This window comes from Stegastes partitus, unplaced genomic scaffold (genome assembly GCF_000690725.1).
Source record: "Stegastes partitus isolate 25-593 unplaced genomic scaffold, Stegastes_partitus-1.0.2 Scaffold10, whole genome shotgun sequence".
NCBI lineage: Eukaryota > Metazoa > Chordata > Actinopteri > Pomacentridae > Stegastes > Stegastes partitus.
Window position 1 is genome coordinate 1,431,180 of NW_007577741.1, and position 13,790 is coordinate 1,444,969.

Consider the following 13,790-nt stretch of genomic DNA (forward strand, 5'->3'; position numbering starts at 1 on the left):
TTTTATTTCTCTTTCCTCTCAGGACAGCACTTCTGATGCTGCTAATACTTCCAGTCTAACTCTTTTCTACAGATAGATCTTAAAATTAATGTAGAATTTTGTTCTTATAGTCTCCCTCTATCAACAATGTGTCGACTATTGATGTATTTAATCATGCACAGTATGTTCAGACACCAGAAGTCTGTTTTAAAGTCCAGAAAGTGGAAAGTTTCCCTATGCTTACATAAATAATGTGAAGACTTGAGGCGTGCTTTGCACACATGATGAGAAGCGACTTTTAGTGATGCAGGACACATCTAGTGTCCAGTCAACACATATTGAAAGGAAAAATAGAGTATTTGCATATTCATAGACCCTAGACTTTACCAGTGACTGAGGAGGTGTAGACATCATTAAAGGATTTCTAACCAGGCAGTTGAACGTTTTATTAGACACAAATTATTATTCAAAGAGTGTAAGAATAGTTTTCTTCAAACAGGGATGGAGGGGATCTTTACAATCTAAATTGCAGTTTAAAAATACAAGAAAATACAAAACCAAACCCAAGCATTGAGACGGATTACGTAACCTGAATGATGACCTGAATCGTAACTCCACTGTGACATCAGGGCGAAAAAAGTGTTCCAAAAGTGTGAAATTAAGAATCGACCACCTTCTTCTGCCACTGTGCTGGGTCCAAGACGCAAAAACCTACTGTTAGAAAAAAATCATAAAGAAGAAGGAACTTGGATAAAAGCGGTTCTGACCATTTAAAGCATATATTTTTATTTTTTATTTAAAAATTTAAGAATCAAAAATCAGCGCCCTCTTGGGCCAGGTCCACTTCGAAGGATTCCACTTGGGATGTGCCTCTCGTGTGTGAGTCTCATTCTTTGGCAAGGTGAATGCTAAAGCCGCCGCAACATTTCCCGGCGCTCGTGAGGAACGGACGCACAATGACGCCCAGCACGATGCTCCACAGGCCCTGCAGCCAGCGAGTCCCAATATGAACGCAGTGGATACAGGGGCCGACCATCCTGTCAAAGAAAGACACACAAATTAAGAAGAAGATCAAGTAAGAAAGTCTTTTATAGGAATGAACCACTGGTTTTGAGACACCTGCAGTTCCTGTTCAATTTCTATTATTAAGTTATTATTAATAGTTGAATCAAACATGACACTTATTTTCCAAAAACACTCAAGCAAGATTTGGCGTCTACATCGATTGCAGGGATTATTGCGTCACCACAGATCTTCAAAGTTCCTCCCTCACATGGCTCTCCTTCCAAAACACCTAAATTCCCAAAGTGCAGCAGGACACAGCCTTTCATTAGACCCCCCTCTACCCTTCAAACTTGACCAAAAGCTTTTAGTTTAATGGGAAGATCTCTCTCCAGGGCCATAAAAAGACATCGTCAGTTGGGTGACGCATCCACAGTGTTGCAGAGAATATTCCAGCTTGGTTATTGCTCTGAGGCTCGTTTCATCTCCCGGGGGTTCAGGGGCCTCTTCAGCCTCCAGGGGAATCAGAACCAATGTTCATCTTTATGGCTCCATGTATAGTCGCAGCCACAAGAGTGCAATGAAAGGAGACTTAATGTTTCCTGTGGTGCTCACAACGGTGAAAAGCATCTGAAGCAAAGTGATCTCAGACTTTGAAAACTGTTGACAGTGTTTTGTGTCTTGTTCAGGGACACGGACAAGTTTGTTGTTTGGGTTGGACGTGAATGAAATAAAAATGATCCATGTGGTTGGACACTCATCGAGGTATGTACGAAGAAAACAAATGATTTCCTCAGTGTGTAAAGCAAAGCAGGCAAATCTGAACCTACCAGATGTGGAAGCAGCTGAGGATGGCAAAGATGAGCCCAGAGATAACCGACGTGGGAATGGCCAGAAGTACCGTGACTATCCTGTAAATCCAAATCCTGGACACCTCAAACAGGGCGTTGCTCCAGATCCAGACTCTGTCCCCGCTGCGCACCGACACTGGCTCGGCTATCACATCCTCAAACGTCACCTGGAGACACAAAGAAGAAAGTGATATCGATATTACCAAGGTATGTGTTCCTGGTGGGCTCCTGTTTACTTTGGACAAATGAATTGTTTCCACTGGAGGGCAGTGCAATCAGCCAAGCAGCCTCTTGGTTCTGCATGTCAATGACTTGGAGATTTTTTTTCTTATCAGCTAATACACAGCAAGATAAAGTCGCAAATGGCTCATAAAGCGAACTGTAATAGAGCTTCTGCAATACCTTGAGACAGTCATTGATGCCTCGGGGGTCTCTGGCGTTAATCAGAGGCTTGGTGTCACTGATTTCCACCAGTGTAGACGTATGAATGTTTTCCTCCTCTTCCAGAGCTGGAGGGGCCCTCCACAGCGTCTGAGGTTCCTCCTCATTTTCAAATTCTTCAGGGTCACTGGAGTCCTCCAAGTCAATCTCCACTTCCTCTGAATCTTCCCCTTTCATCATGGTGTCCGCTCAATCATGCGTAGAAAACACAATCCAGAAAGAGCAAAGTGGATGATTCGCTCACGGCTCAGAGCGAGGCCACCGCCTGGACGCCCCCCCCTTCACAGCTGACCGTGTAGTGAGGTTATATTGGGAACGTTACAGTGCCCTGGATGGTATTTGCAGATGGTCTTTCAAGTGAAGATCATTTTCCTGTGCCTGTGTGGTGGGAGGATAGGACGGATAGGGAGGATATAAATACTGTGAGCATGGAGACGGCTCTGTGTACACTGATACACACCAGTGGAAATGGAATCACGCAGACGCACTGTGGACTATCATTAGTAGTGTGTAGTACAAGAGAGCGAGCAGAGATACGAAATCAAACCAAAACATTTAGGGATTGTGTTATTCTTGCCTTGCTGATTCTAAGAATTCATTCTCCTGCAGTGAAGCAAAGTGTACTCGAAAAGGGCTTGAGCTGCAGGACAACACTGCCCCTCTCTGGCCTCTTTTGGAAATCCATCCATCCATTATCTCTGAATCCTCACTAGGGTCGCGGGGGGCTGGAGCCTATCCCAGCCGACTTAGGGTGAAAGCAGGGGACACCCTGGACAGGTCACCAGTCTATCACAGGGCTACACTTAGAGACAGACAGCCAAGCACAATTAACCTCAACATGTTTCTGGACTGTGGGAGGAAGCCGGAGAATCCGGAGAGAACCCACGCTGCACGGGGAGAACATGCAAACTCCACACAGAGAGATCCCGGGTGTCCTCACCGGGATGCAAACCAGCGACGTGAACTGGTGACCTTCTAGCTGTGCAACCAACTGTACCACCTTGCAGCTCTTTTGGAAATCAAGTACTTCTTTTCACTTGCAATGTGCAGATGCTTTATTCTTGTCCTAAACACTGACCTATTGCACAAGAAGGATTTGAACAATATAAGTAGAATTAGCAGTTTTAATTAAAGAAAAACATGGAAAACTTATAAACAATAACTGTTAGAAAGAGTCAATAATTTGGAACCAAGAGTTGTCTCTTTCTTTTCAAAAACACAACATCTGTGCAGCTTTTCATCTCACGTCTTATTGTCTTTTAACAGAAAAATAAGCCCCTGGGTCTTTCGTCAAAACATCCCTTTACAGCCTATAGACTATAGCACCACAACATCCTCCTCTGGACGCAGATAGTGAGCATCCTCAGCTCTTCTCACTCTCTAGTGTAAAGCACATTTTACAGCAAAAACCCTTTCACCTCTGCCAACCTTTGTACCCAGTGAGGAGTCACTGCTATTATTAGATCAACTACAAATCCACCGAGTTAGACCAAATCAGACTTTTATCATGAGGCCAATCCCACACGTTCTCTTTGCCAAATAATGACCCGGCACAGCAGCTGGCAACGTGATGCTCTGATAAATCAAATCTAATCAAATTTATTTATATAGCGCGTTGAAAAACAACCTGAGTTGACCAAAGTGCTGCTGTATATGTTATCAGGTAGGCAGCAAACAAAAAAAGAAAGAGAAGTGCAAACATCAAGACAATATAAACCTTGTAACATTAATTAATTAAACAAAATAAAATTGTAGGAAATGTTAGTACAGGCAAAAGAGGAAGGCAACTTGTAAGATCAGTTTTGTAAAAATAAAGATAAGATAATGCCACATCATTTTTTTTAGAGATTAATACACATCTGTCACTGCTTTTACATTAAAAGGTCAATCAGAAGGGGAAAGTTCATCTCCAGAAACTTAACTCCAAGAGGGGGAAGTGATTTCTCCTTCATGCCACACATTCAGTAGTTTGGATTTATGCACTGCAGGGAAAGTGCTGGGATGAGCAAACAGGACTGAAGTGTTTTCTACACAAATACTGCATATAGCGTGCAGCAACCTGCTACCAGGCGCGCACCAAACCTGTGCATCTGCTCAGAGTCGAGGATAAGTGCTTGGCCGGTCTCCATGGCAACGGTCATTTCTGAGAACATGGTGTATTCATGACAAAGAATTTCCTGTGTCGGGCGGCAGGAGACGATGGCATGCTAATGGACCGCACACCTCACCAGATGGGCTTTATTTGTTTCCGGCGGCACAGGTGAGGTCAGCAGACAGTGAGTGTTTGTGTGAATAACAGAGAGAGAGAGAGACGGAAGCAGGAGGGAGAAGAAAAAGTAAAACACATGTCCTGGTTTAGAGAACAGGACGACTCTGAGTCACAAACTTCAGAGGATTGGAAGATAGAAGATGTAAGAAGTTGGAGGGAAGTGAAAATAACAAACAAGTACAGTCGTCCTCAAATGCCCACTGCTCATCAGCAAAGTGCTCTAGTTTGTCCGGGACTATTTTGTTTTTTTAAATTATTCTTTTCAACCTCAATTCAAAGGCAACATCTTATTTCACCAAATTATAATTTAGCAAATTTTTATTTATTATTACTTTTTTCCATTTCTAATTATTTGAGTGACTTTTGTGATTTTTGCGTTTTCTTTAATGGAAGGGTCTGAATACATTTGAAGATTTGATCACATTTATTGCAATATGTGTTTTAAAAACTTGAAAATAATGTATTCATGCTTTGATGTATTCTCCATTCAAAGATTCAGGCTCTTTATATAACAGCTTTAATGTGTATTTTAAATTCTGTAAGTCACAAATGTTTCTCACAGCCACCCTTTGATGGGCAACAATCACATCCTGGGGGTAAAAAAATATATATCATTTATGAAGAGTTTGACTAATCTGTTTCACTTGGACTGTGTGGTTTGATCAGATTTGTTTGATTCAGGCGGAGCAATTTAAGCAAACAGCAGGGCAACAATATTCTGATTCAAATATCGCTAAATCCGAGTTGGTGGATTGGAATTATGTGAAATCCTCTTTTTCTATCTCACATCCGCCCACTTCAGACGAGCATGAAAAGCACAGACAAAGCGTTTTGCTGTGACACAAATCTGTGTTCAAGTAGGACGCAATCGGAGGGAGCTGTTTGAGAAAATAGGTTTTCAGGGCCTTCAGCGCACTCGAACTTCTCAAATTCCTCGTGTCCCCGCATGACCTCACAACGGGGAAAATAATCCTGCATAAAAATCTGTATGGTGTTTAGTTCAGAGAACACACACATGCAGTGATGATGTGCAGAGGTGTCTGAATGCTTTGTTTGACATAAGTGTTGCATTGTTTTAGAAATGATTCAACTCCAGCTGAAGCGCAGACTCTCTGTCACCAGCAGCAGCTGCTTATGTGGGGCATGAGGGATGTCAGACAGTGTTCCTGCTCGGCACCTGCCAGTCCAGCTGTTTGCGGTACAATAGGTCAGACTGGCTATTTATTACGTCCAGTTGACGGTGCAGTAACCGCTGTCGGTGCTTCCTGCAGCATGAATCAGCTTAAGTGAGATATACTTACAAACAGCTCAGATGAAATGTGAAATCCTGGGACCATCCAATACAGTTTTAATCTCACATAGAAAAGAAAAAAACTGACCATTGCAAGACTTTAACAGCTAAATGGTCGACACTGAATTCACTGTGATTATTTGTGACAGTATTTGCTCCGTGAGTAATAAGCATGTGGCTGCTAATCCTCCACCTCGGGCCAGACTGAGGACTTCCTGTCAATGAAGCAATGTTGCTGTAGTTGCTGGACTTTCTACAGAGGTGTGGTGGAGAGCGTTCTGACATCCTGCATCTCAGCATGGTGCTCCAGCTCCAGTCTGTCAGACAGAAAAGCCCTGCAGAGGATAGTCAGAGGAGCTGAGAGGGGCATCGGAGTTTCCCTCACCTCTGTCCAAGAACTTCTCCAGAGCTGCTGCAGGAGCAGGACTCTGAACATTGTCTGGGACTCCTCACACCCTCTCCATGAACTGTTGGAACTGCTGCCATCAGGGAAACGTTTCCGGAGCATTAAAGGAAGAACCTCCAGAAGGATCAGCAGCTTCATGCCACAAGCTGTCAGAATGCTGAACTGCTGATCCAGACATGCAAACACTTCTTTATTTAAATTGCTTTAGGATATTGGATCCCGAAGAAACGCTCTCTCATCTTGTTTGTACTACGACTGCAGTAAAATGAAAATAAACTTGATTTGATTTTGATTTGATTTGATCCCTAAGTAGGATTATCTAAATAAATGATAAGAATTTATAGAATTTGTTGGCATGTGCCACTTTGCAAGACTTTTTCCTTTTTTACTAAGATGTTGTCGCTTCAAATCCATAAAACCAAAACTATTACGAAATAAACTTACAGCTAAAAATTCACTTATACATACAATGTGACTGAAAATATCATCTGAACATTTTTTATTGGCGTTGAATATGTTGGGTTGGATATTTCTCAGTCATTTTCTCGTCCTCACAGTGCATATGACATACACACAGGTGACAAATTAAAGGGAAGACCTACACTCTTGACCCTGCTGTGAGGGCATCTGGTGGCTGTGTTGTGCATTTTGCTGTTGAACCTGCATCCATTTGTCCACTTAAAGACGAGAATCGCTGCAAATCAATAAAAGGTTGCTCTGAGTGAAAGTCACCTTTATCCTCTGATGAAGCATTTCTATGCAAGATGACAATGCCGTTATCCACAGGGCACGAGGGTTCACTTAATGGTTTAATAAAAATGAATCTATGCAGGCGGTGGGAGCGCAAATAGAGCATTTAATACCATTAATTGGGCACCACAGTTAGGAAAGACAGTCTGCTTTCTCAGTCAAAGCTGTGGGGAAGTGGAAGAGATTCAGGAAGTGTTTAAAACCAGCCTCAAGGTTTGGCTGAAGTTCGCACAAAATTGTCACCACCAGTGTCTGCCTTTTATTTATTGTATTTACTAATCCTGTTTGTTGACTCACACTGATTGACTTTTACATATTGTGCTGATTTATTTGTGCGCTTTTTGTTCTGCGGTTGCTGTTTGTGCTCAGGAGCAACAGATGCAGATTAGCTGCTCGCTAACTCTGGGGCCATTACTTTTAACTGTGCCCTGTCATTTAGAAATAAAATAAAATATTCTTTGCAGTCACCAGATGTCAACTCAAATGAACAGCTGCGAGAAATTTATTGATCTATGAGTTTGCCATTGCCGTCCTCAAAACACCAAATGAGGAAACATCTGTTGGATCTGTCCTTCCTGCAGAGTTGCACAAACTTGGAGAATTAATGCCAAGGAGCACTGAAGCTGTTACAGAAGACACTTTAAGCTGTTTTTTTTCCCATTTAGACACTATATATAGCCTGTAAAACCACATTTTTACATTTTTGCACTTTGAGCTTTGCATAACAAACCATCATCATGCACAACGAAGGTGCTAACAGGCAGACCTTCAGACAGAGCCAAGCTATCTGTTTCTCCTTTTCCAGGCTTTAGAATGACCTCAGCTAATCAACTGATTGTAGCCGCGTATTTACAACACAGACACGAGAGTCTGCAACTGCAAGAATGAGAATAATCTTGCACACTTGTCTCTCGTCCCGGCCCATAATTAGTTTGGAACCTGAGTGCTCTGGACACGAGGTTACGCTGCTTGAGCTCGGTGAACAATGGCCGAACGGCTGTCGTGTTCAATGTGTACATCCTCGAGCTGTTACCGTTTGAGCAGAAGGTCTGAGGAAATATCACTCCTTCAGACAGCGCCATCAATCATACCTTCTCCCTTTGATTCTTCAGGAGTGGCTGTCTCATTATTACGTCCCTGCATCATTCATCAGTCAGTGCAGAGCAGGCCATCGGGTTTAAAGCAAACCGACAGCACGCGGTCCAGCAGCCAGAAGAGCATTAGGCCTTTTTAGCAGATTTACCAACAACTAAATAACAAACCGCACTCAAATGAGTCATGAATTCTCATTTTCCATAGAGAGCGAGCTCGTGTTTGATCTACAGTGAACGTGCTTTGCGAAGGAGGCGGACAGTCGATGCGATTGTCTTGATTTCATAAAAGATGTCACTGAAGTAGGAGGTCCTTCACCTTAATTAGCAACTTATAAAGACCCCTGTTGCTCAATTATTCATTAAAGCGAGTCACGCGTTCTGGAAGCGGGGTGATGAAACAGCCAGTCAGATCTTTGAACTTTGTTTTTTATCGACTGAACCCCCTCCTTTTAATGTTATCTTTTACGTAAAGTGTATGTTAGTGAAAAAACACACACAGTAAGTTGATGAATTAAATGAGTATCGTTTCAGAACACAAAAAAATTCCTGTATTTTCATTACAGGGTCCTAATAACCTTCCTTCAAGAGTGGAAAAAATCGCCTTATTTCATGCTAGCTGATGGTCTGATGTATTTTTTAACCACCCGTTGAAGCAGTTTGAGTGACACATTTAAGCTGAACGCCATGTTTGTATCTCTCCAATGCATCAAGGTCTTGTGCATCTCAACATCTGAAACATCAGACCAGACACATTCACATTTATTGAAGGGTGAAGGAAACATGACCTCTATGATCCTTTTTTTTAAAAAGTGTATGTCTTGATTGAATGATGACATGCAGAACTCTTGATAAGATCTTCGCTTGATTAGATGTTTATCCGTCAAGCATCAGGAAGGCATCAGTTTAAACTCTGCAGCGTGTCAGTGATCCCCATCACGAAGACCTGTCTCCAGAGAGAAGAAGGATTCCTGCAGCAGATGGTTTCATTAGAGTGGTTTCTGTTGACACAACTTTGCGATTAACTTAGTTTGAGGAATACAGAATATTCATGGCAATATTTTTTTTTGAAGCATCCTCAACCTATTCATCCATCATCAATACACCACTTAATCCTCACGAGGGTCGCGGGTTAGCACACTCACATTCACACCTACGGACAATTTAGAATCACCAATTAACTTCAACATGTTTCTGGACTGTGTGACGAAGCTGAAGAACCCGGAGAGAACCCATGCTGCACGAGGAGAACATGGAGACCCCACGCATAAAGATCCCAGGTGTCCTCACTGGGATGTGAACCGGTGACCTTCTAGCTGCGAGGCAACAGTGCTAGCCACCCATCCTCAACCTACTTTAAACCTAATTTGATAATAATCTACTCTAATACCAGTACTTTACATGTGTTTGTGTAGGAGAGATAAACTTCTCTGCTCTGTGTAGTTGTACAGCGTCTCTCTCAGCAAACCTCTATTCAAGTATCATGTCATATTTGCTCACCGTTAATGTGCGTTCCTGCTTGTTCTTTTATCACGGCGGCTCTGCTGACAATACTTGGCTGTTATCAGAGTTGCGCTGATCCTCCGCAGCACTTTCGGGAATGTGTTTACAGCCAGAGACCATAAAGTGGCACGGTGTTATCTTGCTTTTAACATATCCAGATGTCTATAAATTGGATTTCACTTACTGTGTGTGTATATATGTGTGTGTGTGTATTGGACGTCTTCCTTCTTGTCTGTCAGCTGTCATTCTTCATTCTGCGATTTCCATCTTCACAAGTGTCAAGGAGCATCAGTGCCATCAGACTATAACGCAGAGGTTGTTTCTATGCTGCTCTCTATCTAATCAATTTTTTATTTTAACTGATTTATGTTTGTATCTCTGGATAGTGTACAAATTTAGCTTTTCATTCGTCACTTGCATGTCTGTCCAATGTCATCCCTTAAGTCTGATCAGTGTGGGAGAGCTGCACAGTCCCATAAAATATCACCACAGAAACATGAGCAATATATCATCTCCATTAATTTAATCCGTGCAGAACATAAATCATTAACCCAGATTACAAAGAACAAACTGTATTTATGTCTGCATGTATTTGGTTAGTCAGTCGTATTCATCGGTAAATGTATGGAAATATATATTCTTTGCTGCTAATCTGTCTGTGTCCACATATTACCAAGGTATTAGAAACAACCCCGCAGCTGTTATGAAATGGCATTTTCTCCTTATATAATCATGTGTTAACTGGGCTCAGTCTTAGTCACAGGCTTTTCATAAGTGGACACATGGAGGACATGGAGGTCAGGACCCACAGAGTCAAAGCTCGTCTGCACAACTGAGAACACACACATGCAGGAACGTTATCACTGCCGAGCGTCAGTTTGGTTTTTACAGAGAGACGGGAATTAAATTTTTTGTTGTTGTTTTTTTTCTTTTTTTTTCATGTTAGCTGGCACGGTCATCCAAGGCAACGTACAGTGACAGAGCTCAAGGATACTTTGACACGTGACGGAGCTTTAATGGCGCGGCTGGCTGTAGATCTGGTGGCTACGGGACAGCCGAGCAGCCTGCTGCCTCTTTCAGAGGCTGTCCCTTCAAATTAGTGATTATAGCTAAGCTGAGAGCAGCAACAGAACATTTTCTGCTTGCAGAATACAGAAAATGACTGAAGAAGCCTCATTTCTATGACTGTCTGGCCATTCATGTAGCTCTTGAACTTTCTTGCCCAGACAAATCTGTCTCATAGACCAGTGAACTAAGAAAATGTGCAGTGTGAACCTTGTACATTGCTTGCTGGTGACATACAATAGAAATAAATACGTACCTACAATGATTCATGTTTATTTTCACGTTAACATTAATAAGAAATAACAAATGTTGAACAAAAAGTCATGTGACTCCTCATTGTTTACAATAAATAACGAATTCCTGCAACATAACACAACATGACGACATCTGATTGTGTGATACAAAGAGTATTGCTGCTATATTCTCGCTTTATATAAAAACAAGTAGCATTCAGAATTGTGGAATATTGTCAAACTGAATGACTGCTCACTCTTATTATCAGCGGATCTTTAAATCCCTCCTTTCTCAGATATCAGTGGATCTGCTGACTGATTATGCTACCGTTACTTTTCAAGTACAAATGTGATATTTGTGTTCATGACTTATAATAGACCTACTGATTTCAGTAACATTACCTAATAGGTAGTAAAACAGTGTTCCTCATTAGCTGCACCACTGCTAGCTTTAACAAATACAGTAACAACCATTTAAAGAAACTAAGTCTGTTAGCTTTCTGCTTCAGTATTTTTCTGACTCTTTAGCTAAAACTAAAAATATATCAAGTTTCAAAGACGATTAGAGTGTTTACTGTATGCAGATATGGTTTCTGACATATTGCCGACAGTCTTTAAGTAATGTTATGCCCTACTCAGCCACGTATTTCATCCAGCAGGTTACTAATACTGTGGCACTACAGTGAGGTATATCTAAGTGAACTCTTCTGGGATCTGTCCCGGTATCCTGAAACCAGGCTGCCCACTTTGATCCAAAGTGCTTCTCGGACTGGATGCAGCAAAGCTTGCACGTGTCTCTAAAGTGCAGCTGGTCCTGTGGAGAAACTGCATGAAGTTCTCGTGGCCTGAGCCCTCGTGGCTGGAGACGGCCAGCTCCATCGGTCGAGCTGAGTAGCAGCGTCTCAGCTTACACAGCTCCTCCCTGATCTGCCGGTTCAGAAGCCCATAGAAAAATGGGTTCATAGCGAAGGAGGAGTATGCCAGCCAGGTGACCGCCTCCCCCAGGTCATCAGGGATCTGGCCTGTTACATCTACTGTCAAATGGAGGTGGAAGGCAAAGTAAGGCAGCCAGCAGACGAGAAACTGGCCAACGATAACCACCAGAGTGAGAGCAGCTTTACCACCTCCAAAAGGCCGGTCACGCACAATCCTGCGAGGTGCGTTACGAGTTGTGATGATGGTAGTCTGGCTGTTTATGGAGTCGGACCGATGTTTCAGCTGACTGTTGGTCCAGGACGGCAGAGGTCCGTGCTGCCGGGCAGCCACGCGGGCCACCTTGTACACATTGCAGTAGACGGCAAAAATCACCACAGCAGGCAGACAGAAGCAGGTGACGCTGAAGAGCACCGAGAAGATACGCCTGTGGTCACTGTGGCTCCAGTGCAGCGAGCAGTGTGCGGCACTGATGGAGCTCAGGCTGCCATAAGACGGCCATCCGAACACAGTGGACAACCCCAGCACGGCAGACGCCACCCACACCATCACCATCACCGCTGCAGTCAGCTTCAGAGTCATCTTGACCTCATAGCGCATGGGGTGAACAATGTAGTAATACCGCTCCACGCTGATGGCTGTGATGGTGAAGATAGAGGCAGCGATGAGGATTACGTTGAGGAAGATGTAGACCTGGCACTCCAGCACAGTGAACACGACTCCGGCGAAGTACGGAGAGCTGGACACGATGCCCAGAGGCATGAGCAGGATGGCACACAGCAGGTCCACTGCGCAAAGGTGGCAAACAAAGGCGAATTTCCTGAGATGAGGGGCTTTTATAACAACCACCAGAACAGCAGTGTTGGCCAGAAGTGCCAGAACATTCAGGGTCACCATGAAAAATATCCCTGTCAGGTCCTTGAAGCGAGTCTGTGGGTTAGGGAGCGTGCCCAGCTGTCTGCTGGGAGCAGAGGGCATCGGTGCCCAAACAGTGGTGCTGTCATTGTACTCAGCAGTCAGAAATGTACTGTTTTCCTCCATGATTCATAATAAAGGTTTCAAAGTACAAATCGGTATTCCAGCCTCCCCCATTATTCAGTGCTGAGGCCGACTGATTCTTCAGACAAAGTCTTCACTCCTGTAAAGAGAAAATGAAGCCAATTACAAAAGATATTAATGGCACATTATATTCAATTTAAACTTAATTACATCTGTAAACTTGCATTAACTGATTGTTTTAAGTGATCCACTATGATACCAGATAGTTTCTGTCTGACATTCAGGATGGATAAAGAGCTGCTAGAAACAACAAATCACATCGATGAGGGTGAACCGTAATAGAAAAGTTGCTGCAAAACAGTGAGCTGAAAATCAGCATAAAGCTCTGGAGAGTTGAAATGCTTCTCTGCAGGTTCTTCAATAAGAAGTGACCTGTTGTTAATATGAATATATTGATCGTAGCAGCTTTTAAGACACTGTAGAAGAGAATACAGAGCGTGCATTATGCTTTTATATTATGGATTATACGACCGATGCTCAAAGTTACCCTTGTCAGTGCTTAAGGAGCTGCTTTTTACACGTCCCTACCTGCTAAACCCCCAGTTTGTAACACAGGGATTCTGTTATAAATGTGTGGTCTGTGAGATTTATTTATGTAGCACATTCAACAACAACCTGAGTCAACCAAAGTGCTGTACATGCTATCAGATAGGCAGCAAAAAATCATGTGCAAATGTCAAGAGATATACTATCAGTCAGTGAAACAAAATAAAACTTTACTAAACACTAAAACAGGCAAATAAGAATCACAACGAGTAAGATCAGTTTCTAAAATAGAGATAAATATGAAAGCTCATGTGTCATGTCGTGAGGATTGTCAAAGGTCATCCAGAGCAACAGAACGGTCATTGATGTATTCATATGAGTTTAAACTGAATAAGTCTTAATTGTCTGTGACATTATTCATCCTATCAACA

At 42.7% G+C, this 13,790-nt stretch overlaps 2 protein-coding genes across 2 annotated transcripts; both read right to left on the bottom strand.

The window, feature by feature from the left end:
* Positions 1–410: 410 nt before the first annotated feature.
* On the bottom strand, positions 411–2,558 carry cav4a (caveolin 4a). The gene is made up of 3 exons (XM_008285983.1): positions 2,235–2,558; positions 1,812–1,999; positions 411–1,016 (listed from the first exon to the last, which is right to left on the bottom strand). The coding sequence occupies exons 1-3, from the start codon at positions 2,451–2,453 to the stop codon at positions 866–868; spliced, it is 558 nt and encodes a 185-aa protein (XP_008284205.1). The 5' UTR covers positions 2,454–2,558; the 3' UTR covers positions 411–865.
* A 9,016-nt stretch (positions 2,559–11,574) lies between these two features.
* On the bottom strand, positions 11,575–12,855 carry LOC103360294 (probable G-protein coupled receptor). The gene has a single exon (XM_008285995.1). It carries the CDS (start codon positions 12,853–12,855, stop codon positions 11,575–11,577), a length of 1,281 nt encoding a protein of 426 aa, XP_008284217.1.
* Between the last annotated feature and the right edge of the window lie 935 nt (positions 12,856–13,790).

Excerpts from the sequence above, each read along its gene's own strand:
- cav4a (XM_008285983.1), bottom strand. The coding sequence starts at position 2,453 with ATGATGAAAGGGGAAGATTCAGAGGAAGTGGAGATTGACTTGGAGGAC. Across the intron at positions 2,000-2,234 it reads GCATCAATGACTGTCTCAAG|GTGACGTTTGAGGATGTGAT; the intron begins GTATTGCAGAAG and ends TTGTGTCTCCAG. Across the intron at positions 1,017-1,811 it reads CTCAGCTGCTTCCACATCTG|GATGGTCGGCCCCTGTATCC; the intron begins GTAGGTTCAGAT and ends TTTCTTTGACAG.
- LOC103360294 (XM_008285995.1), bottom strand. The coding sequence starts at position 12,855 with ATGGAGGAAAACAGTACATTTCTGACTGCTGAGTACAATGACAGCACC.